This window comes from Notolepis coatsorum (genome assembly GCF_963971535.1).
Source record: "Notolepis coatsorum genome assembly, chromosome: 11".
In the NCBI taxonomy this organism is placed as follows: Eukaryota; Metazoa; Chordata; class Actinopteri; order Aulopiformes; family Paralepididae; genus Notolepis; species Notolepis coatsorum.
In genome coordinates, this window is record NC_140175.1 from 3,414,790 (window position 1) to 3,440,626 (window position 25,837).

The 25,837-nt window shown below is 45.0% G+C and overlaps 1 protein-coding gene across 1 annotated transcript in view; it reads right to left on the reverse strand.

Annotated features, from left to right (window-relative positions):
- The window catches only part of cnnm3 (cyclin and CBS domain divalent metal cation transport mediator 3), a gene marked incomplete at its 5' end in the record, with an annotated part of 29,840 nt that extends 6,877 nt beyond the window's left edge, over positions 1–22,963 (reverse strand). The window contains 8 exons of the mRNA XM_084325429.1: positions 777–946; positions 4,347–4,502; positions 5,329–5,478; positions 6,814–6,971; positions 12,564–12,740; positions 17,010–17,347; positions 21,902–22,139; positions 22,452–22,963. Of these exons, the coding sequence (XP_084181555.1) occupies positions 777–946; positions 4,347–4,502; positions 5,329–5,478; positions 6,814–6,971; positions 12,564–12,740; positions 17,010–17,347; positions 21,902–22,139; positions 22,452–22,963 (1,899 nt within the window). The remainder of the gene's footprint in view (positions 1–776; positions 947–4,346; positions 4,503–5,328; positions 5,479–6,813; positions 6,972–12,563; positions 12,741–17,009; positions 17,348–21,901; positions 22,140–22,451) is intronic.
- Between the last annotated feature and the right edge of the window lie 2,874 nt (positions 22,964–25,837).

A 25,837-nucleotide genomic window follows, 5' to 3' on the forward strand; every position in this document is an offset into this window, starting at 1 on the left:
GAACGCGGAAGTGCAACTCCGTTAGGGAAAATATTCACGCGTATATGGACAGGGTAACAGTAGAAAGACATAAATATAGGCAATACAATTTTATCTGAATATAAAGACATCATGAGAGGGGCGACAGTGGCTCGGGAGGTAGAGCAGTCGTCTAGTAATCCGGAGGTTCCAGGTTCAATTCCCGCTCCTCCCGGGCCAGCGTGTCCTTGAGCAAGACAACTTAACCCTTGCATGGTCGCCTCCGCCGTCGGTGTGTGAACGGGTAAAATGTGTGAGGAACAAATTGTAAAGAGCTTTGGATATAAGAGTTATATAACTGCACCATTTACCATTTAAGTAACCATTTAACTCTGAATATAAGAACATGAGAAGAGTAAACGGTGTAAACGAGACCAATGTTTAACCCTGTCACTGCCACACTACAGAAGGTTAACCCTTTACTATCACACTACCGACGGTTAGTAAAGGGTTACTTCCGTAGTGTGGCAGTGAAAGGGTTGACCTTCCGTAGTGTGGCAGTGAAAGGGTTAAAGGAACACACCAATGTTAAAGTAAATGGTTAACCTTCTGCAGTGTGGCAGTGAAAGGGTTAACCTTCTGCAGTGTGGCAGTGAAAGGGTTAACCTGCTGTGGTGTGGCAGTGAGAGGGTTAACCTGCTGTGGTGTGGCAGTGAGAGGGTTAACCTGCTGTGGTGTGGCAGTGAGAGGGTTAACCTGCTGTGGTGTGGCAGTGAGAGGGTTAACCTGTCGTGTGGCAGTGGGAGGGTTAACCACACCTGCAGCAGCAGGATGAAGTAGTCCACGGGGTGGTTGCGTGTGTACAGGTAGTGTCCCGCGCTGAGCCGGCTGCCGGGGTCAAAGTGCACTTCCTGGTTCACACTGGGGTGACGGAGCAGGTGGAAGAGGACCTTCTCAGACACGCGCCCAGGGCTGAAGTGCTCCACCTCTGCAGGGGTCAGAGGTCAAGGGTCAGGAACAGAAATGGACCCCATTCATTCATTCATACCATCTTTGCCCCTCAGCCATTACCGCAGCCCCTCCCCCTCCATCACCGCAGCCCCTCCCCCCTCCATCACCGCAGCCCCTCCCCCCTCCATCACTGCAGCCCCACCATCACCGCAGCCCCTCCCCCCTCCATCACAAAGTGTCCAATCTATAAATACTGCAGGTCCAAGTTGACTGCAGGACCTCTCCACCAGGGGGCAGCAGACTGGAGCAAGTGATCACATGTGTTCAACTAACATTATGTTCAATTAACATCTGATCATTAAACACTAGGATCTAAGAACTATACCATGTTAACCACTAGGATCTAAGAACTATACCATGTTAACCACTAGGATCTAAGAACTATACCATGTTAACCACTAGGATCTAAGAACTATACCATGTTAACCACTAGGATATAAGAACTATACCATGTTAACCACTAGGATATAAGAACTATACCATGTTAACCACTAGGATATAAGAACTATACCATGTTAACCACTAGGATATAAGAACTATACCATGTTAACCACTAGGATATAAGAACTATACCATGTTAACCACTAGGATCTAAGAACTATACCATGTTAACCACTAGGATATAAGAACTATACCATGTTAACCACTAGGATATAAGAACTATACCATGTTAACCACTAGGATATAAGAACTATACCATGTTAACCACTAGGATCTAAGAACGCTGCCAGGTCCTGGAAGCAGGTGACGGGAACAGACGTGGGTCACAGACGGGCATCCTGCCACACAGTCACAGATCAACTATAACCTGGTCAACCCTATCGTCTCCACAGCAGATGGAATAATATGCTACAGTGATGATGTAATCATTACATGCCGTGTTAAACTGTCACTACTCTCCACCAACGACTGGTAGATGGACAATCTCGCCCCCTCTCCGTCTCCAGTACACATGTAAGAACACAGTAACACACACACACATGGTAGGGACGGGTCATAAAAACCCAATAACAATAATCTTTTGCAGGGATTTTTTTTTATATACAGGTTATTGCATCCAATAAAGTCCTGACTGAAAAGCGATTTTCAGGTTTAGCCACTAGGAGGGAGTGTTGTGTCCGACAACACCTAATTTTTATTTTTTTTATTATTGATCTTTTCCCCCCTCCATTTTCCTCCGATTTTCTCCCATCCCAATGTTAGTCGTATGCCAATTCCCAATCCCCTTCCTGGTCGCTGCGCACTTACCCCCCACAGTCAGATCATCTGGGAGAGTGGAGGCTACCACGTGCTTCCTCCGACACACGTCCAGCCAATCAACCGCTTCTTTTCACCTGGCAGCGCGGATTCTCATCGAGAGGGCGTAGCGTGTGGGAGGATCACACTATCCCCCTCAAGTCCTATCCGCGCTGAGCAGGCGCCCCGACCGAACTGTAGGAGTCGCTGTTTACAACGACCCGGACCCACCCCGCCAGCTTCTCCCACCCTCTAATACAGCCAATTGTATCAGTGTGAACGGCCAGCCAAGCTGGTGACAACCCCGGAGCTGTGAGCTGGATTCGAACAGGCAAATCCAGCCGCTCCGGGGTTTGGTGACGAACGCAATCTCCGTTACGCCACCTGACCGCCCGACAACACCTCATCTTAAGCTTGGAGACTGTTCCTGTCTGACCTCTGACCTCTGGCCTGCATGCTCTGTTCCTGCCTGACCTCTGACCTCTGGCCTGCATGCACTGTTCCTGCCTGACCTCTGGCCTGCATGCACTGTTCCTGCCTGACCTCTGACCTCTGGCCTGCATGCACTGTTCCTGCCTGACCTCTGGCCTGCATGCACTGTTCCTGCCTGACCTCTGACCCTGCATGCACTGTTCCTGCCTGACCTCTGACCCTGCATGCACTGTTCCTGCCTGACCTCTGACCTCTGGCCTGCATGCACTGTTCCTGCCTGACCTCTGGCCTGCATGCACTGTTCCTGCCTGACCTCTGACCCCTGCATGCACTGTTCCTGCCTGACCTCTGGCCTGCATGCACTGTTCCTGCCTGACCTCTGACCCCTGCATGCACTGTTATTATTCGTCCTCGACTCAGTAGCTGCAACGTAGCGTCAGCCCCACGGCAAACCTCAAGAAACTGAAATGAAACTCTGTGAGGGACATGCTGGACATGTGTGAGGGACCCACCAACCAACTAACTCACCAACTAACCAACCAACTAACTAACCCACCAACTAACTCACCAACTAACTAGCCCACCAACCAACCAACCAACTAACTAACCCACCAACTAACTCACCAACTAACTAACCCACCAACCAACTAACTCACCAACTAACTAGCCCACCAACCAACCAACCAACTAACTAGCCCACCAACCAACCAACCAACTAACTAACCCACCAACTAACTAACCCACCAACCAACTAAGCCACCAACTAACTAGCCCACCAACCAACCAACCAACTAACTAACCCACCAACTAACTAACCCACCAACCAACTAAGCCACCAACTAACCGACCAACCAACCCACCAACCAACCCATCAACTAACGCACCAACTAACCCACCAACCAACTAACCCACCAACCAACCCACCAACTAACCCACCAACCAACTAACCCACCAACCAACCCATCAACTAACGCACCAACTAACCCACCAACCAACTAACCCACCAACCAACCCACCAACTAACCCACCAACCAACCCACCAACTAACCCACCAACCAACCAACCCATCAACTAACCCACCAACCAACCCACCAACCCACCAACCAACCCACCAACTAACCCACCAACCAACCCACCAACCCACCCACCAACCAACCCACCAACTAACCCACCAACCAACCCACCAACCCACCAACTAACCCACCAACCAACCCACCAACTAACCAACCCACCAACCCACCAACTAACCCACCAACCAACTAACCCACCAACCAACCCACCAACTAACCCACCAACCAACCCACCAACTAACCCACCAACCAACCCATCAACCAACCAACTAACCCATCAACCAACCAACTAACCCACCAACCAACCCATCAACTAACCCACCAACCAACCCATCAACTAACCCACCAACCAACCCACCAACTAACCCACCACATCCCTAACACATCTGAACCTAAATGCATAAACACATGCACAGACACACACACACACACATAGACATGTGCACAGACACACACACAGACGCACACACAGACATGTGCACAGACACACACACAGACATGTGCACAGACACACACACAGACACACACACATAGACATGTGCACAGACACACACACATAAGACACGTGCACACAGACACACACACATAGACACGTGCACAGACACACACACACAGAAACGTGCACACAGACACACCCACCTCTGGAGAGGAAGCGGTGTGTGGCCAGCAGCAGCTGAGGGGACGTCCTGATCTTGGGTTCTCCTTCTGGGATCTTGAAGAGGGAGAACTCCTCGTGGCCCCGGATCTCCGGGAGCATCTCCAGGGGGGCCGGGGGGCGTTTCACCTTCATGTCCACTGAGAGAGAGAGGGGGGGGGAGAGAGAGAGGGGGGGGGGGGGGGAGAGAGAGAGAGAGAGAGAGGGAGAGAGAGAGAGAAAGAGGGGGGGGGGGGGGGGGGGAGAGAGAGAGAGAGAGAGAGAGAGAGAGAGAGAGAGAGGGGGGGGGGGAGAGAGAGAGAGAGAGAGAGAGAGAGAGAGAGAGAGAGAGAGAGAGGGGGAGAGAGAGAGAGAGAGAGAGAGAGAGAGAGAGAGAGAGAGGGAGAGAGAGAGACAGAGAGAGAGAGAGAGAGACAGAGAGAGAGAGATATACGGCAAGAATATATATACATTTATGGTATATACAGCATTATTGTACATGCCATCATACAGTTATTTGGGTTATATGCAGGTATATAGAAGGATTATATGCGGGTATATTCAGAAATATAAGATATATGCGGTAAATAAATGTATATATATACTGTATATACAGCATTGTTGTACATACCATCATACAGCGTTATATGGGTTATATGCAAGTGTATAAGTACAGTAGGTAGGTATATAGAAGGATTATATGCATGTACAGACAGATAAGAATATATATATATGCGGTAAATAAACGTGTATATATATACGGTATATACAGAGACGTGTACCTTTACACCCCTAGTATACGGTATACAGCATTATTGTACATGCTATCATACAGAGTTATATGGGTAGACTATAATATGAGGCAGGTAGTTATGATTACTATGATGCAGGTAGTTGTAACCCCCCCCCTCAGTGTTGGGCCTAAAGTGAATGCAGCAACAACAACAACAAATTGAACTCCTCCCACAACCAATCACTGACTCTTACTGTTACTGTAGCCGTCTGACTCATCCAGGATCTCTGATTTGATGATCTCCTCGATGACGTCCTCTAAAGTGACCAATCCCAGCACCTCGTAGAACGGGTCTCCCTCCCCCTCGTTGTTCACCTTCTGGACGATGGCCAGGTGGGAGTTGCCTGAGAGGGGGGGAGACAGAGGGAGGTCAGAGGTCAGGTCACAGTGTGAGCTCATTGCGAGGGCGATGAGGTATACCGAATATGAAGGTAAAACGACTTCCGGTTTGAGATGTTCGGGTAGACGGCCGTTGTAAAGAGCTCCCGGTCAAAGAACAACGTGAAAAAGGAAGTAAAAATATCTAAAACAAAATAAAAAGTGACAATTCAATGATATAAGAGAAAAGGAAGGATGAACACGAGAAAAAGCGAAAGAAAAGCGACCCCAGAAGAGATACAAGCACCGGAGGAAAGTTATCGACACGAGGAGGTGACGCAGGAAAATCAAGCTAGCATGACGCAGGGCGACAGAGCAGAGGTGCCCACTTGGGTAGAGGAGCTACAAGCTAGCATACAGACTAGCTAGCATACAGACTAGCATCCGAGCTAACACGCAGAACATCCAGAACAATATCGACAGACTAAGAAGAATTAAAGAAGGGTCAGGACGAGCTCAGAGAAGAAATAAATAAGAGACTCGAGACAATTGATGGAAAACTACAGGAACAAGAGAAAGACATAAGGATAAGGATGTTAGAAGACAGGACAGCTGAAACGGAGGAATGGAATACAGAAATACAAGGAATTCTAATGGCGACGCTCGAACAACAAAACATGTTGAGAGAAAAGCTAACGGACGTGGAGGGGAGGTCAAGGAGAAATAATATACTAATATGGGGACTGAGAGAAGGGATAGAAGGAGACTCGACGATGACCAAATATGTAGACAACCTAATTCGAGAAGAATTAGAAATGTCAGACCTCGACAAGATAGAGATTCAAAGGGCACACAGGGCCCCAGCGCCGAAGCCACAGATAAACAGACCACCGAGAGCAGTTATAGTTAATTTCGTGAAATTCGAAGTCAAAGAAAACATTCTCAGAGCAGCCTGGCAGACGAAGATGGAGGTGGAGGGGCAGAGGATAACCTTCGACCAGGACTATTCAACAGAGGTGGCTGTAAAACGTCGGAGCTATGTTCAGTTAAAAAATACTCAGATTTTCAATCACCAATGACCACGCTGAAGGTCCATTGGAAAGAAGGCATCAAGGTGTACAACGACGTGCGGGAAGCGACGAGGGACATGAACCGGAGAGGATGGAGGGTGTCGGGAGGAGAAGGAGAGAGATAGACGCTGATGCAGAGGTTGGAGAAGGCGAGAAGATGGACCCGGCGACCTTTGCCTCATGTCCTCCCCTCTATATCTTCTCCCATATCTTCTCCTCTCTGCCGGGTCTGTCCAATAAAGCAATAAAAATGCCAAAAAAAGAATTAAAAAAAAAAGAAAAAAGACTCACCTTTCTTGAACTCCTCCAACATGGCGTCCAGCTTGGTGTCATTGAAGACAAAGTGCAGTGGGTGATTGTAGAACTTGGTGATGGTGGTCATGGGCGTGCGGTCGTCTGGGTCCACCAGAGCCAGGTCCTTCACGTACAGGATCTCGAAAATGTTCGACCTGAGGAGGAAAACACAACGTATCCTCCGTTTAGGCCGACAGACGCGTTCCGTCTGAATATACATGCATATAATCCTTCTATATACCTACTTATATGCCTGCATATTAGGGCTGTCCCCGACTAAGGATTTGGATGGTCGACTATGATTGGCCAAAATGTGCCGTTTTAAAAAAAAAATGTTATCATTCCATTTGGGCTGTGGGGGGGGGGGTGCTTAATGTCTGAAGGAGTCGACTGAAGGCTTCTTGTCCTCTGCAAAAGCATGCAATTGGTCCACTGATGGATACATCTTGATATTTGTCTAGTCTAGTGTGTTCATTAGACGGGTGAAATCCTCTTTCAGTGCCTCTGTGCCTGTTTTCGTAGGCAGTTAGCCTCTGGTATGCGTGCCATTAGCGTTAGCCACGCTTCTAGGCCTCTTTTCTTTTGGAAAGAATGATAAAATATATATATAATTTTTATTTTTTTTCTCGACTAAGAGGTTGGCTAGTCGACTATGGCTCCTTTCGACCGATTAGTCGACTAATAGGGGTCAGCCCTACTGCATATAACCCGTATAACGCTGTATGATAGCATGTACTATAATGCTATATATACATATATTTATATTTACCACAAATATATATATATATCTGTCTGAATATACCTGCATATAATCCTTCTATATACCTACTTATACACCAGGGACCAGTCAAACACAGAGACTAAATTTAATCGGCATTGCATGTGTGTTCCTGTGTGTGCCGCCCATCACATGTGTGTGTTCCTGTGTGTGTTCCTGTGTGTGTTCCTGTGTGTGTTCATGTGTGTGTTCCTGTGTGTGTTCATGTGTGTGTTCCTGTGTGTGTTCATGTGTGTGTGTCGCTGCATGACGACATTGTCCAATGTGTGCAATGAATAAAGACATCTTCAAAGTCCAGTTTAATTTCATTTTAATCTTTGGTGCTGAATCTCCCTCAGGATCAATAAAGTACTTCTATTCTATTTAGTGGAAGAGTGCAGGATAGTAGAAGACAGTAAGAAGGTTATTTAGTGGAAGAGGGCATGATAGTAGAAGAGAGTAAGAAGGTTATTTAGTGGAAGAGTGCAGGATAGTAGAAGAGAGTAAGAAGGTTATTTAGTGGAAGAGAGCAGGATAGTAGAAGACAGTAAGAAGGTTATTTAGTGGAAGAGAGCAGGATAGTAGAAGACAGTAAGAAGGTTATTTAGTGGAAGAGAGCATGATAGTAGAAGACAGTAAGAAGGTTATTTAGTGGAAGAGTGCAGGATAGTAGAAGACAGTAAGAAGGTTATTTAGTGGAAGAGGGCATGATAGTAGAAGACAGTAAGAAGGTTATTTAGTGGAAGAGGGCAGGATAGTAGAAGACAGTAAGAAGGTTATTTAGTGGAAGAGTGCAGGATAGTAGAAGACAGTAAGAAGGTTATTTAGTGGAAGAGAGCAGGATAGTAGAAGACAGTAAGAAGGTTATTTAGTGGAAGAGAGCAGGATAGTAGAAGACAGTAAGAAGGTTATTTAGTGGAAGAGAGCAGGATAGTAGAAGACAGTAAGAAGGTTATTTAGTGGAAGAGAGCAGGATAGTAGAAGACAGTAAGAAGGTTATTTAGTGGAAGAGTGCAGGATAGTAGAAGACAGTAAGAAGGTTATTTAGTGGAAGAGAGCAGGATAGTAGAAGACAGTAAGAAGGTTATTTAGTGGAAGAGAGCAGGACAGTAGAAGACAGTAAGAAGGTTATTTAGTGGAAGAGAGCATGATAGTAGAAGACAGTAAGAAGGTTATTTAGTGGAAGAGTGCAGGATAGTAGAAGACAGTAAGAAGGTTATTTAGTGGAAGAGAGCAGGATAGTAGAAGACAGTAAGAAGGTTATTTAGTGGAAGAGAGCAGGATAGTAGAAGACAGTAAGAATGTTATTTAGTGGAAGAGAGCAGGATAGTAGAAGACAGTAAGAAGGTTATTTAGTGGAAGAGAGCAGGATAGTAGAAGACAGAAGGTTATTTAGTGGAAGAGAGCAGGATAGTAGAAGACAGTAAGAAGGTTATTTAGTGGAAGAGTGCAGGATAGTAGAAGACAGTAAGAAGGTTATTTAGTGGAAGAGTGCAGGATAGTAGAAGACAGAAGGTTATTTAGTGGAAGAGAGCAGGATAGTAGAAGACAGTAAGAACTTCTAAGAAGGTTATTTAGTGGAAGAGTGCAGGATAGTAGAAGACAGTAAGAAGGTTATTTAGTGGAAGAGAGCAGGATAGTAGAAGACAGTAAGAAGGTTATTTAGTGGAAGAGAGCAGGATAGTAGAAGACAGTAAGAAGGTTATTTAGTGGAAGAGAGCAGGATAGTAGAAGACAGTAAGAAGGTTATTTAGTGGAAGAGAGCAGGATAGTAGAAGACAGTAGGAAGGTTATTTAGTGGAAGAGAGCAGGATAGTAGAAGACAGTAAGAAGGTTATTTAGTGGAAGAGAGCAGGATAGTAGAAGACAGTAAGAAGGTTATTTAGTGGAAGAGAGCAGGATAGTAGAAGACAGTAGGAAGGTTATTTAGTGGAAGAGTGCAGGACAGTAGAAGACAGTAAGAAGGTTATTTAGTGGAAGAGAGCAGGACAGTAGAAGACAGTAAGAAGGTTATTTAGTGGAAGAGTGCAGGATAGTAGAAGACAGTAAGAAGGTTATTTAGTGGAAGAGAGCAGGATAGTAGAAGACAGTAAGAAGGTTATTTAGTGGAAGAGTGCAGGATAGTAGAAGACAGTAAGAAGGTTATTTAATGGAAGAGAGCAGGATAGTAGAAGACAGTAAGAAGGTTATTTAGTGGAAGAGAGCAGGATAGTAGAAGACAGTAAGAAGGTTATTTAGTGGAAGAGTGCAGGATAGTAGAAGACAGTAAGAAGGTTATTTAGTGGAAGAGAGCAGGATAGTAGAAGACAGTAAGAAGGTTATTTAGTGGAAGAGAGCAGGATAGTAGAAGACAGTAAGAAGGTTATTTAGTGGAAGAGAGCAGGATAGTAGAAGACAGTAAGAAGGTTATTTAGTGGAAGAGTGCAGGACAGTAGAAGACAGTAAGAAGGTTATTTAGTGGAAGAGTGCAGGACAGTAGAAGACAGTAAGAAGGTTATTTAATGGAAGAGTGCAGGATAGTAGAAGACAGTAAGAAGGTTATTTAGTGGAAGAGAGCAGGACAGTAGAAGACAGTAAGAAGGTTATTTAGTGGAAGAGAGCAGGATAGTAGAAGACAGTAAGAAGGTTATTTAGTGGAAGAGAGCAGGATAGTAGAAGACAGTAAGAAGGTTATTTAGTGGAAGAGAGCAGGATAGTAGAAGACAGTAAGAAGGTTATTTAGTGGAAGAGTGCAGGATAGTAGAAGACAGTAAGAAGGTTATTTAGTGGAAGAGAGCAGGACAGTAGAAGACGGTAAGAAGGTTATTTAGTGGAAGAGTGCAGGATAGTAGAAGACAGTAAGAAGGTTATTTAGTGGAAGAGAGCAGGATAGTAGAAGACAGTAAGAAGGTTATTTAGTGGAAGAGAGCAGGATAGTAGAAGACAGTAAGAAGGTTATTTAGTGGAAGAGAGCAGGATAGTAGAAGACAGTAAGAAGGTTATTTAGTGGAAGAGTGCAGGATAGTAGAAGACAGTAAGAAGGTTATTTAGTGGAAGAGAGCAGGATAGTAGAAGACAGTAAGAAGGTTATTTAGTGGAAGAGTGCAGGATAGTAGAAGACAGTAAGAAGGTTATTTAGTGGAAGAGAGCAGGATAGTAGAAGACAGTAAGAAGGTTATTTAGTGGAAGAGTGCAGGATAGTAGAAGACAGTAAGAAGGTTATTTAGTGGAAGAGAGCAGGACAGTAGAAGACGGTAAGAAGGTTATTTAGTGGAAGAGTGCAGGATAGTAGAAGACAGTAAGAAGGTTATTTAGTGGAAGAGAGCAGGATAGTAGAAGACAGTAAGAAGGTTATTTAGTGGAAGAGTGCAGGATAGTAGAAGACAGTAAGAAGGTTATTTAGTGGAAGAGAGCAGGATAGTAGAAGACAGTAAGAAGGTTATTTAGTGGAAGAGAGCAGGACAGTAGAAGACAGTAAGAAGGTTATTTAGTGGAAGAGAGCAGGATAGTAGAAGACAGTAAGAAGGTTATTTAGTGGAAGAGTGCAGGATAGTAGAAGACAGTAAGAAGGTTATTTAGTGGAAGAGAGCAGGATAGTAGAAGACAGAAAGAAGGTTATTTAGTGGAAGAGTGCAGGATAGTAGAAGACAGTAAGAAGGTTATTTAGTGGAAGAGAGCAGGATAGTAGAAGACAGAAAGAAGGTTATTTAGTGGAAGAGAGCAGGATAGTAGAAGACAGTAAGAATGTTATTTAGTGGAAGAGAGCAGGATAGTAGAAGACAGTAAGAAGGTTATTTAGTGGAAGAGAGCAGGATAGTAGAAGACAGTAAGAAGGTTATTTAGTGGAAGAGTGCAGGACAGTAGAAGACAGTAAGAAGGTTATTTAGTGGAAGAGAGCATGATAGTAGAAGACAGTAAGAAGGTTATTTAGTGGAAGAGAGCAGGATAGTAGAAGACAGTAAGAAGGTTATTTAGTGGAAGAGAGCAGGACAGTAGAAGACAGTAAGAAGGTTATTTAGTGGAAGAGAGCAGGATAGTAGAAGACAGTAAGAAGGTTATTTAGTGGAAGAGTGCAGGATAGTAGAAGACAGTAAGAAGGTTATTTAGTGGAAGAGAGCAGGATAGTAGAAGACAGTAAGAAGGTTATTTAGTGGAAGAGAGCAGGATAGTAGAAGACAGTAAGAAGGTTATTTAGTGGAAGAGAGCAGGATAGTAGAAGACAGTAAGAAGGTTATTTAGTGGAAGAGAGCAGGATAGTAGAAGACAGTAAGAAGGTTATTTAGTGGAAGAGTGCAGGATAGTAGAAGACAGTAAGAAGGTTATTTAGTGGAAGAGAGCAGGATAGTAGAAGACAGTAAGAAGATTATTTAGTGGAAGAGTGCAGGATAGTAGAAGACAGTAAGAAGGTTATTTAGTGGAAGAGAGCAGGATAGTAGAAGACAGTAAGAAGGTTATTTAGTGGAAGAGAGCAGGATAGTAGAAGACAGAAAGAAGGTTATTTAGTGGAAGAGAGCAGGATAGTAGAAGACAGTAAGAAGGTTATTTAGTGGAAGAGAGCAGGACAGTAGAAGACAGTAAGAAGGTTATTTAGTGGAAGAGAGCAGGATAGTAGAAGACAGAAAGAAGGTTATTTAGTGGAAGAGTGCAGGATAGTAGAAGACAGTAAGAAGGTTATTTAGTGGAAGAGAGCAGGACAGTAGAAGACAGTAAGAAGGTTATTTAGTGGAAGAGAGCAGGATAGTAGAAGACAGTAAGAAGGTTATTTAGTGGAAGAGAGCAGGATAGTAGAAGACAGAAAGAAGGTTATTTAGTGGAAGAGTGCAGGATAGTAGAAGACAGAAAGAAGGTTATTTAGTGGAAGAGAGCAGGATAGTAGAAGACAGAAAGAAGGTTATTTAGTGGAAGAGTGCAGGACAGTAGAAGACGGTAAGAAGGTAAGACGTCGAGCTGCTCTCGCTGTAGGAACGTGTCGTGGCCGGTGTTGTGATGGCACACCAGCGCGGCGGCTCACCTCTCCTCCTCGTAGATGGGCACACGCGTGTAGCCGCTCTGCATGATCTCAGACATGGTGGAGAAGTCCAGCGTGGCGGTGCTGGGCAGCATGAAGCAGTCCTTCAGGGGCGTCAGGATGTCCTCCACCGTCTTGGTACGCAGCGCCCCGCTTCTGAACTCCTCCTTCACAAACTCACTGCGGACACAGAGCGGTACATGGTAGTGGTGGGGGGGGGGGGGAATATCTATACGTAGTAGTATCGCGATACTTTGCGTGGCGATACTGTATCGATACAAGGACGGCATGTATCGATATTCTTTTTTGATCCACTTTTTCTCCCATTTTCTATTTTTTCTCCCATCCCAATTTCGTATCGTCCAATTCAACCCTCCCCTGTCACGAACGCTGTTTCTTGCCTCCCACAAGCCGGCTGCAATGTGGACTAAGTCATACATAGCACAAGTCCCCTCCGGTACTTGAGGTAACAGCAGTCGCATCTTTTCACCTGCGCAGCTCGATCTCTCAGTGGCGAGGAGTAACGCGTGGGAGGCTCACGCTGCCCCCGACACTTCCTGATTCTGCTGCGCAGGCGCACCAACCGACCTGTAGGAGTCGCTGTCCACAACGCCCGATCCCCACCCATCAGTTTCCCACCCCCTAATACGGCCAATGTGTATTAGTACGGACGACCAGCTAAACTGAAAGCAATGTGGAGCGCTGGGCTCGAACAGGTGAGCCCAGCGTCTCCGCATTCGTGGCGAGCGCCTTGCCCACTACGCCACGTAGCCGCCCGGCATGTATCGATATTCTATTATTTAAAAAGAAAATTATTTTAGTTTTTTTGTATAAGGAAGTTGCATTGTTCATTTCAATACCTGTAATAGTACAGTAGTCCACACACACACACATGCACACACACACATGCACACACACACATGTGCATTCAGTTCATTTGGAATATGACTGTAATACAAACAGTTCAGTTTGTCAGGTACATGCAACACAGATTACACTGTTGACTGTGTGTCTGCTTGAGAAAATCCCATTTACTGCAATAAAAATTATTGAAGTGAGATGAACAAACTGAAAACTTTATTTTATTAGATAAAACATGTTGACAAAGTTTTACTTTGCAGTTATTTTTTTGATTTTGATTTTGAAATCTTTATTTCGAACATGCAATGAATACAAACAAACAATAACAAAACACAACTCAATCTACATGTTCGAAAAGGAGTAGGAAGAAGTATACACTTATTTAATCCTACCCCTTTTCCACTACTCAAATGAGTGTACTATTTAAAAAAATATATATATATATATATCCAAAACAAAAAAAACAAAAACTATATATGTAAAATAAAATAAAAATAAAATTGTAAACACCCAGTTGAAAAAAGGGAATATATCGCAATATTAATATTGCAATACTCAGCATATTATTGCAATATATTTTTAATTGCAATACTATCGTATTGTGACGTAAGTATCGTGATAATATCATATCGTGAGGCCTCTGGTGATTCCCACCCCTAGTAAATGGTGCGTTTATATAACAGCTTTTATACATCACATTTTACCCATTCACTCACACGTTCAAGTTAAGTGTCTTGCTCAAGGACACTTCTCAAGGGACAGAGTGCTCCCTGCTGGACAACAACACCACCAGGTCCAGAGGACAGAGTGCTCCCTGCTGGACAACAACACCACCAGGTCCAGAGGACAGAGTGTCTCCCTGCTGGACAACAACACCACCAGGTCCAGAGGACAGAGAGCTCCCTGCTGGACAACAACACCACCAGGTCCAGAGGACAGAGAGCTCCCTGCTGGACAACAACACCACCAGGTCCAGAGGACAGAGAGCTCCCTGCTGGACAACAACACCACCAGGTCCAGAGGACAGAGTGCTCCCTGCTGGACAACAACACCACCAGGTCCAGAGGACAGAGTGCCCCCTGCTGGACAACAACACCACCAGGTCCAGAGGACAGAGTGTCTCCCTGCTGGACAACAACACCACCAGTAGGTATTTGTGAGCCTGTGTTTGTTACCTGTATGTATCTGTGTGTGTGTGTGTTACCTGTATGTATCTGTGTGTGTGTGTTACCTGTATGTATCTGTGTGTGTGTGTGTGTTACCTGTATGTATCTGTGTGTGTGTGTGTGTGTTACCTGTATGTATCTGTGTGTGTGTGTTACCTGTATGTATCTGTGTGTGTGTGTGTGTTACCTGTATGTATCTGTGTGTGTGTGTTACCTGTATGTATCTGTGTGTGTGTGTTACCTGTATGTATCTGTGTGTGTGTGTTACCTGTATGTATCTGTGTGTGTGTGTTACCTGTATGTATCCGTGTGTGTGTGTGTGTTTGTTACCTGTATGTATCTGTGTGTGTGTGTTACCTGTATGTATCTGTGTGTGTGTGTTACCTGTATGTATCTGTGTGTGTGTGTTACCTGTATGTATCTGTGTGTGTGTGTTACCTGTATGTATCCGTGTGTGTGTGTTACCTGTATGTATCTGTGTGTGTGTGTGTTACCTGTATGTATCCGTGTGTGTGTGTGTGTGTGTGTGTTACCTGTATGTATCTGTGTGTTACCTGTATGTATCTGTGTGTGTGTGTGTTACCTGTATGTATCCGTGTGTGTGTGTTACCTGTATGTATCTGTGTGTGTGTGTGTTACCTGTATGTATCCGTGTGTGTGTGTGTGTGTGTGTTACCTGTATGTATCTGTGTATCTGTGTGCGTGTTACCTGTATGTATCTGTGTGTGTGTGTGTGTGTGTGTTACCTGTATGTATCTGTGTGTGTGTGTGTGTTACCTGTATGTATCTGTGTGTGTGTGTTACCTGTATGTATCTGTGTGTGTGTGTGTTACCTGTATGTATCTGTGTGTGTGTGTGTTACCTGTATGTATCTGTGTGTGTGTGTGTGTGTGTGTTACCTGTATGTATCTGTGTGTGTGTGTGTTACCTGTATGTATCTGTGTGTGTGTGTGTTACCTGTATGTATCTGTGTGTGTGTGTGTGTTACCTGTATGTATCTGTGTGTGTGTGTGTTACCTGTATGTATCTGTGTGTGTGTGTGTTACCTGTATGTATCTGTGTGTGTGTGTGTTACCTGTATGTATCTGTGTGTGTGTGTTACCTGTATGTATCTGTGTGTGTGTGTGTGTTACCTGTATGTATCTGTGTGTGTGTGTGTTACCTGTATGTATCTGTGTGTGTGTGTGTGTGTGTTACCTGTATGTATCTGTGTGTGTGTGTGTGTTACCTGTATGTATCTGTGTGTGTGTGTGTGTGTGTTACCTGTATGTATCTGTGTGTGTGTTACCTGTATGTATCTGTGTGTGTGTGTGTTACCTGTATGTATCTGTGTGTGTGTGTGTGTGTGTTACCTGTATGTATCTGTGTGTGTGTTACCTGTATGTATCTGTGTGTGTGTGTGTTACCTGTATGTATCTGTGTGTGTGTGCGTGTTACCTGTATGTATCTGTGTGTGTGTGTGTGTGTTACCTGTATGTATCTGTGTGTGTGTGTGTGTTACCTGTATGTATCTGTGTGTGTGTGTTACCTGTATGTATCTGTGTGTGTGTGTGTTACCTGTATGTATCTGTGTGTGTGTGTTACCTGTATGTATCTGTGTGTGTGTGTGTTACCTGTATGTATCTGTGTGTGTGTTTGTGTGTTACCTGTATGTATCTGTGTGTGTGTGTGTTACCTGTATGTGTGTGTGTGTGTGTGTGTGTGTGTGTGTGTTACCTGTATGTATCTGTGTGTGTGTGTTACCTGTATGTATCTGTGTGTGTGTGTTACCTGTATGTATCCGTGTGTGTGTGTGTGTGTTACCTGTATGTATCTGTGTGTGTGTGTGTGTGTGTTACCTGTATGTATCCGTGTGTGTGTGTGTTACCTGTATGTATCTGTGTGTGTGTGTTACCTGTATGTATCCGTGTGTGTGTGTGTTACCTGTATGTATCTGTGTGTGTGTGTTACCTGTATCTGTGTGTGTGTGTGTGTGTTACCTGTATGTATCCGTGTGTGTGTGTGTTACCTGTATGTATCTGTATGTATCTGTGTGTGTTACCTGTATGTATCTGTATGTATCTGTGTGTGTGTGTGTGTTACCTGTATGTATCTGTATGTATCTGTGTGTGTGTGTGTGTTACCTGTATGTATCTGTGTGTGTGTGTGTGTGTGTTACCTGTAAGTATCTGTGTGTGTGTGTGTGTTACCTGTATGTATCTGTGTGTGTGTGTGTGTTACCTGTAAGTATCTGTGTGTGTGTGTGTTACCTGTATGTATCTGTGTGTGTGTGTGTTACCTGTATGTATCTGTGTGTGTGTGTGTGTGTGTGTTACCTGTATGTATCTGTGTGTGTGTGTGTGTTACCTGTATGTATCTGTGTGTGTGTGTGTGTGTGTGTGTGTGTTACCTGTATGTATCTGTGTGTGTTACCGTGTGTTACCTGTAGGGGTCGGTGACGCTGGTCCGGATCATCTCCATGGTCCTCTCCCGCACGCCGCAGGTGCTGACGTCCCTCCTCAGCACCAGGTCCAGGATCAGCCCCAGGGGGCACGACAGCGGGCAGGTGAGCACCATGCACACCTGGGCCAGCCAGGTGAGGCTCGGCGCCATCTGGAAGCCGTAGCCCGAGCAGACCACGTGGGGCAGCAGCTCGGCCAGCAGGAAGATGAGGAAGCCGCTGGTGAACACGGCCGGCGCCATGGAGGAGCCCAGCACGCGGTACAGCAGCACGCCCAGCACCGAGTGGCCCACGGAGCTGAGGAACAGCAGCGAGCAGACCTGCCACCAGGGGGACACGCTGTTAGCGCAGGGGTTCCCAAAGTCGGGGTCGCGACCCAAAGGTGGGCCGCGAGCAGCCACGGGAGGGCCGCGAGATGATTAAAAATAAATAAATAAAAAAGAAAAATCCAATTTTTTTTTTGTCAGGCCACTGAACTTAGAAGCAGGCCAGGACAGTGTTTCTAGTTGTATTCTAAAATTCTATTCTATTGTATTCTAAAATGTGACTATATGGTTTTATATTAACTTAATAAATAAACAAAAACAAAAAAATCTACTTATTTCAACGAACATTTCAAACTAAATAACAGATTATGCACATAAAACGCTGAAAACAACCGAAGCAACAATAGTATTTTAATGAGGCTATTATTATTATCATTATTATTTTGCAACAAGTTAGCCCTCTCATAAATAGCACATATAAATGAATAACTAACTTGAACTAACTTAATAGGATTGAAGTGATATTTGGCTTAAAAAATAGGTCGCCTGGCAAAAAAAAGAAAAGCCTGACGATGTGCATTGGGCCGCGGCTCTCTGACGCCTTATTTTCTGGGTCCCGGCCTGAAAAGTTTGGGAACCCCTGGTGTACAACATGGCACCTACAAGCGCACACGACTCAACGGGTACAGCGAGTAACACTACATGAGGAGGAGTTATGGGTTCGCTGGAGGTACGCCGTGCGACGTGGGGCGACAGTGGCTCAGGAAGGTAGAGCAGTCGTCTGGTAATCGGAAGGTTGTTGTAACGGTGTCTGGCTGTGTGAACGTCAAAACGTGTCAGTTGAAAAGATTAGCAGCACCAGGATACAGAAGTAGCCCGCCAGACGTTGTATCTTCTGGGATTCTGTACATACCCGTTTATTAACAACAATATAAAAAATTATGACTATTACTATACAATGTACAAAACTATATAAATAAAAGGGTGATCACAAACACTAGCCACGTCGTTACTAGAGAACTAATAATATGACTTATTATGATAATATGACTTGTGTGGAACAATGCTGATATACAGGTAAGAATGAGTCATTCGCTTTTGGTTTTTAAGAAAATGGTTTTGTAAAGGTATTTTTGAAAACTACAAGGGTGAATAATACTGTTTTTTGATATTTTCTTTTAGAATACTGTTTGAGTCTTAATTTTTGTTAAGAATATAGGACAGGCATGGTATAAGCATTATGCTTCAGTCTGTACTTTTTCAGTCACTGTCAAATCAAATGTTGTTAAATGATTGTGTATATTGTATTGTGTGAGATGATGACTGAATAAACTACTACTACTTACTACTACTACTACAACTACTACAAGTTGACGCTTGACGCTGCTGTCACACGTCAGGAGAAGCAGAAGTGAAAACACCCAAACCTGTAGCTACATTAGGCACAAACAATGGAGCGCCACCCAGTGACCAAACACGGCACTGCAACCAAACAACAACAACACAGAAATAGAATAGGCACATTAAAACACATTGCCTGCCGAGCATTGTACCCATCGAATGCCCCTCTCTGCCAGCGCTATAAGTCTATGGAGTGGCTCACCTTCTTTGCAGGGCTATAACTTTTTAAATTGTATTGGTATATTGACATTACTATGGCCCATTCAACATCGATTATCTATCGTTCAGGATGTGGGAACGTTATACTTTTTCATTCATACAAAAATACCGTCTAGAATATAAGTATGTTTTTATCGTTTTCTGCAGTAATTCCTAGCAAGTGAGTTATAGGCCTAAACACATATATAGATAATCAACTGCCATTTGTTGCCGATAATAAACACTGTTAGCAGTGTTAGGACTATCTGACTCTTAATAATAACATGCATGGTCGCCTCTGCCATCTGCGTGTGAGTGAATGTGAGGAACATAAATTGTAAAGCGCTTTGGGTAAAAGCGGTTATATAAAACGCACCATGTAAACCTGTATGAACCTGCATCGTAGTACAGTAAGTACAGTAAGGTGTCCACGGCACTAAGTGACCCGCGTTCCTTCTTTGCCTGTCGTTCAATGGCCTTCTCTCCCAAGACCAAGAGTTACTATCATAACGACGCACACAATAACACTGGCAACTCACAGAGACATTTCCTCTCCTCCCGATGGGGGAAAGATGGAACACAAGTGCTACTACTTTGACAAAAGCTCAGTGGAAAGTTTGCAAAATACTCTTAAAGAAATAGAATCCCAACTTCAGCAACTAAAGCTAGTTTTAAATCCGGAGAAAACTAAAATTATGATTTTTTTTTACTAAATCCAAAACAAAAGTGCCTCCTCTTGCCTCTATATATACACATCGCAAGGTATTCCAATTCGGATTGTGTCGACTTTTAAATACCTTGGCTTCTTACTTGATGATGACGGCTTGTCTTTTAAACCTCACGTTGAAAGCCTGGTTATTAAGAAACTAAAAGTGAGGTTGGGTTTCTTTTTCAGAAACAAATCGTGCTTTTCTTTTAATGCAAAAAAGAAACTAGTTGTTGCCACTTTTTTTTTACCAGTACTAGATTATGGTGATGTTTTATACATGAATGCCTGCTCCACCTCACTACACATGTTGGACACTAGTGCGTACCATAGTGTATTAAGATGTATTACCGGATATAGATCACTTACCCACCATTGCACTCTGTACGCTAAAGTTAACTGGCCGTCCTTGACTGCTTCATTGGTACACCTTCATTTATATAAAGCAATTATTGGTCGTCAGCTCCCTTTTGACCTCGGTTCATACCTCACCGTCACATCAAACCCATCTTAGAGCTTACGATCACAGGACTATTTATATGCCTCAGTACCCAGAACCCGCACAGAGTTTGGGGAAAAGGGCCTTCATGTTCTCGGCTCCCGGGCCTCTGCCTGGAATGGACTTAAAAAAAAACTTTGAAACTGCAGGCCCTCACGAGTCACTACCATATCTGATTTTTTAAAGTTCAAATTACGGACATTGTAAAGAACGAGATGGGAGAATGTCGATGCTTCACTGTATAATGTAGTATAGGTATATTTTATATTCATTAACTTGACCGTCTCTGCCCAGCAACCTCCTGCAAAGCCTCACCTTCCCTCCTCTTTCTACCCTAACCCTCCAATCTCCCCCCAATCCCAGTCACGTCTATACTTTAAGCAAGTGGCTTGTCCTTCCGCGTTCCCGTTTTGCGCTGATTGGCCACGCACGTTTCTGGTCATGTGACATGTGCGCCAATCGTGGGACGGCAAGTTCTGCACCAATTTCCTGGCCAATCAGAGCGCAAAACGGGAACGCGGAAGGACAAGCCACTTGCTTAAAGTATAGACGCATCCCAGTCAATCTTGCTCGCTGCAGCTCAAATGTACTATCCCCTTGCCCCACTTTGCCTTTTATGTTTTTGTCTGCGTTTGTGTCTTGTATGTTTGTTTTGCTGCCATTTTGGCCATTTTCTAGGAGCCATTTCCTTAACGTTCACCTTGAAACTACATAGGTTCAAGTCCTGTTTTTGATGCTCAAAGGTAGCCCCTTTCGTGACTTTCGGTTTGCAAGCCTGGGGCTTTTGTGACCGCAGTCACTGGCTTTCGTATCGGGATCATCCAGGAAAACAACAACCAAGCGTGATCGCAGGGCTCGGGGTGTGTCAAAAATATATCGGATCTGAATTTCAAAGATACCCAGCGTACAATATGGGTCTAACACAGCTTCACGATGGGGTCTGGAAGCTCGGAGTTGCTAATAAACAGTTTAAAACATTGTTACTCGACGAGTGGTATTTACAGACCGAACGTCCATCTCCGCCGTTGGTGTCACAGCGCATGCGCACCAGGCAGCTAATGCCGCGTTCACGTTACTGGGAAGAAGCGGAAGAACCAGACGACATCTCGTTGCTACAACTAGGAAGCCTTCACGCTTTGACTCTATATATATCTATGGATGAAACGCCCACATCCATACTTCCGCAATTCGTGACGCGAAGTGGGAGATATCGGGGTCTATAAAAAAATCCCATATGTCCTAGTAGGAATTACCACTAGGAGGCTGACGGGAATGGTTTTTCCCAGTCGGAAGCTGGTTCTTCCGCTTCTTCCCAGTAACGTGAACGCGGCATTAGCTGCCATGCGCTGTGACACCAACGGCGGAGATGGACGTTCGGTCTGTAAATACCACTCGTCGAGTAACAATGTTTTAAACTGTTTATTAGAAACTCCGAGCTTCCAGACCCCATCGTGAAGCTGTGTTAGACCCATATTGTACGCTGGGTATCTTTGAAATTCAGATCCGATATATTTTTGACACACCCCGAGCCATGCGATCACGCTTGGTTGTTGTTTTCCTGGATGATCCCGATACGAAAGCCAGTGACTGCGGTCACAAAAGCCCCAGGCTTGCAAACCGAAAGTCACGAAAGGGGCTAGCTCAAAGGCAACTCACTCCTGTGTGTGCAAAGCAAACGAGCATCGTCTTTGTTCTGCCCCTTGGGAGGACGGGAGGTCTGCTAAACTAGACCTGGGTCTGTGTGATGCCCACCCCTCACGCTATAGGGAAAGAACAAACAACAACAACACTAGCAGCCACCCACCAGGAAGTTGCCCCTCCTCCTGATGGGCTCCAGGCGCTTGGCCGCCCTCTTCTCCTCCTCGGAGCCGCAGCTGTGCAGCACGTACAGCTCCAGGGGGTCGAGGCCCAGCAGGCTCAGGTCCACTGTCCTCAGCCCGCCGCAGACCAGGACCAGCACCACCACCAGCACCGCCAGGGCCCACAGGGGCAGCGGCCGGTCGGGGTTCACACGCAGCCTGTCCGGCACCGCGGACGCCCACCTGATCAGTTGATTGATTGATTGAACATTGTATTAACAGATTGCAGAATGGGTTACAATACAGTACGGCTCAATACACACAATTGTTAAGAGGATGCAGACCAGAGAAAGACTTTCGTCTTGTTTACATCAGGGTCCCCTATTTTCAATTCATCATAACATACATGACATACAGATAGACAGTACTGCTACATCCAGACATTTATGACATACCAGATTTACAAATATACAGTACTGTTGTTTATGATACAAAAAGAGTCCAGAAAAGAGAGTATATACACTAGACGTAGATTTACGTAGAAACTGTACACACCTGCCGTCGCTCAGCAGCACGCACAGGTGGTGGTAGCCGGTGAGGTCAGAGGTCAGGAGGTCTCCCCCCCCTGAGGTCGTCACCGCGATCACGCCGCTGGTCTCCTCGTCCGCGACGAACGCCGCGCTCACCTCGAACAGGGACGCGTCGCGGCGCGCCTGCCGCGCGCAGGGGTCCGCCGCGTCCCCCACCGCGCCCACCTCCCCCCTGGCGGCGCCGGCGAACGCGACGGAGAGCGGCGGCGGCGCGGCGTCCGCGGCTTCGCCGCTTCCATTCCGCTGCTGCCGCGGCGGCTGCTGCTGCTGCAGGTCCGAGACGAACAGGCGCAGCTTGAACGTGGCTCCCGGTGGCGCCCAGATGACGCGCTGGCGCATGTACACCGGCCCCCCCGCCGCGGTGTCCCCCCCCTCCTCCAGCCGCAGCCCCAGGACCCTCTGAGCGCCACAGAGCCCGAGCCCGCAGAGCGACAATAACATCAACAAGAGCCGTAGGTCCGCCAAGCTGGCCACCATGTTGGAATTGGGGCAGCGGCAGCTGGCTGGCTGGCTCTGTGGGGATCATGTGACTCCGCCTGCCATCGTCCCGCCCACTGAGCGCGAGCGCAGCCAATGAGCGGAACGCCGGAAGAAAGAAACCCGCTCCTTTGTCGCTGACGTCGCCATTTTGGCGCCGCGACGTGTGGGGGTTTGCGTCGAGACGGCAGACGGTGCGCGTTGAGCCACAATGGTGGATGTTTTCTCTTCAACGGCACCGCCCCCCACCGACAAAACGGGAAGCGACGTGTGTTCACATCCAATAGACACGCGGGAGACAGGAGGGAAGCCACGCCCATCTTAGTTTGGGTTCTTGAAAACAAGCCATTCATGTGAATAGTTTTTTTTTTTTTTTTTTGGAAATACACGTTTCATCTTCATTATTTTACTTTAAGAAGTCATAATTCATATTATTTCACAGACTCCGGCTTCTCTTTCACACTTGTATGTTTACGTTTTGGGGGAATCCATCGACGCGTCCTGGAAACTATTGCTCACTCCTTGTTAATTAATGTACAAATGTCTACTATGCAGCTAGTTACCATGTAACCCCAAAGAAAACACGACTTCTAACTTCATCCAGGCGCCACAGTCACACAAACATTCCAGATGGAAGCCTTATATGTCCATCTGCCTCTCTGTGAATGTTACTCCTGCCAAGGGGTTTCATGAATGAATGAATGAAACCCTGCTGGCACCTTCATTTGGGAAGATTTCCTTTTCCCCATCTGAAAATAATTTAGTGGTTTAATATGATTCAGTGAAGAGATACATAACTTACTCTGCATGCACAATAGTGCCGTGTACCGTATATATACATTTATATTTACCACATATATATATATCCATATCATTCTTCTATATACACCTGCATATAACTGTATGATAGCATGTACAATAATGCATACTGTACATTTATTTATTCTTACCATATCCACATCGGTCTGTACGTACCTGCATATAATCCTTTTTACATATCTGTAGATACTATATCTGTACATATCTCTTACCTACTCTTACTAGTTACACTGCTGGCCAGTATGACTTACTACCATAGTGTCTTTATACCTGTACATAATAATACTATATCTATATCTGTACATATTGCATTTGTAATGTATATTCATTAATATTCCACTGAAGGATTAACTCTTACTAGTTACACTGCTGGCCAGTATGACTTACTACCATAGTGTCTTTATACCTGTGTCACTGTACATATTAATACTACAACTCTGTACAGACATCGGATTAGCACTATTACTCAGTAGTACCAATTTATATATTTTATATACCCAGTTTAATCACCTGTACATTGTATATCACTATTGTATGGAAGCTGCTGAAACCTCTGTTGCAGAGCCACACCACCGTACAGAGTGAGCAAAATGATTCACATTCAGATTATTTTTATTGTCGCAGCTTTTTTAAACGTACACACACATTCAGAAAAAAACGTGAGATGCTTGTTTTTCCCCGGCTCCTCGACCGTAGTAGATTTGTAAACATAGTACACAACATATATTCTATCTATACTAACTATAAACTATAGATATAAATTATAACTATAAACTAAAATGATAAACTAAACCATAAACTAGACATAATACACAACATATATTCTACCTATACAAACTATACAATACAAGGTATAATGTTAGCAGCAGTGCGTGTGTAATACGTGTGCTTGTGTGGTGTGTGTAAGTCACTTAAGGTGCTTTTGTGTGTGTAAGCCACTTAAGGTGCTTTTGTGCGTGTGCTTGTGTTGTGTGTGTGTAAGTCACTTAAGGTGCTTTTGTGCGTGTGCTTGTGTGGTGTGTGTAAGTCACTTAAGGTGCTTTTGTGCGTGTGCTTGTGTGGTGTGTGTGTAAGTCACTTAAGGTGCTTTTGTGTGCGTGTGCTTGTGTGGTGTGTGTAAGTCACTTAAGGTGCTTTTGTGTGCGTGTGCTTGTGTGGTGTGTGTGTAAGTCACTTAAGGTGCTTTTGTGCGTGTGCTTGTGTGGTGTGTGTAAGTCCCTTAAGGTACTTTTGTGTGTGTGTGCTTGTGTGGTGATTCAGCGTCTGTCCTTCTGGAAAACGAGAAGACAGAAAAATGCCAGTGAGAAGGACACACGGGGAGACGGCAGTTTGAGTAGAGAAATATATCTCAGGTTTATTTAAGTCTATGGACTTCTTTTCAAAACGCTCATCAACGGTCTTTATAAAACAGTATGTATACATTGCAGTTTAAACAACCCAAGTTTGAAGACAGAGGTACAGTGCAGTCGGTCAGACGCTCCACAACCGGAGAGAGAGACCGGGAGGATTCACTACGACGACGGACAGTTTGTTTATTAGACTCAAACTGCTTATTTGGAATCTGCATTCTAATGACAAATGACTTTGAATAGACTTTGCATTATAGCTATAGCCTTTATAGGTACCAGCCTCTCCTATGGGGGTGAGCAGGAGTGCTGCTGACCTAGAATCAGTTTGGCATTCCGGGGTCATTATTATGAATCAGGGGACCCACGCCACTGATCCGAGAGCAGAACTCCTGCTCTGACAAGAGACCTGAGGAATCCACCGGACCCTGGAGATCTGGACCCCAGTTGACCAAGAGAGGGAACATACAGTATGGAAAGGTGTGTGTGTGTGTGTGTGTGGGGGGGGGGGGGGAAGGGAAGGGGTCTTGCTCTCCCCTCACCCGGCTTGTTGTCATAGTAACATGCGTGACACACAGTGCATGTCGTGAACTAGACACCTCAGTAAACACAGTGGTCGTCACGCTATACCAGAACACTAGAACCTTCCCCCACGAGAAGAACACTAATGATCACACTTGCTGTGGAACCAACATACACACAGGACCTG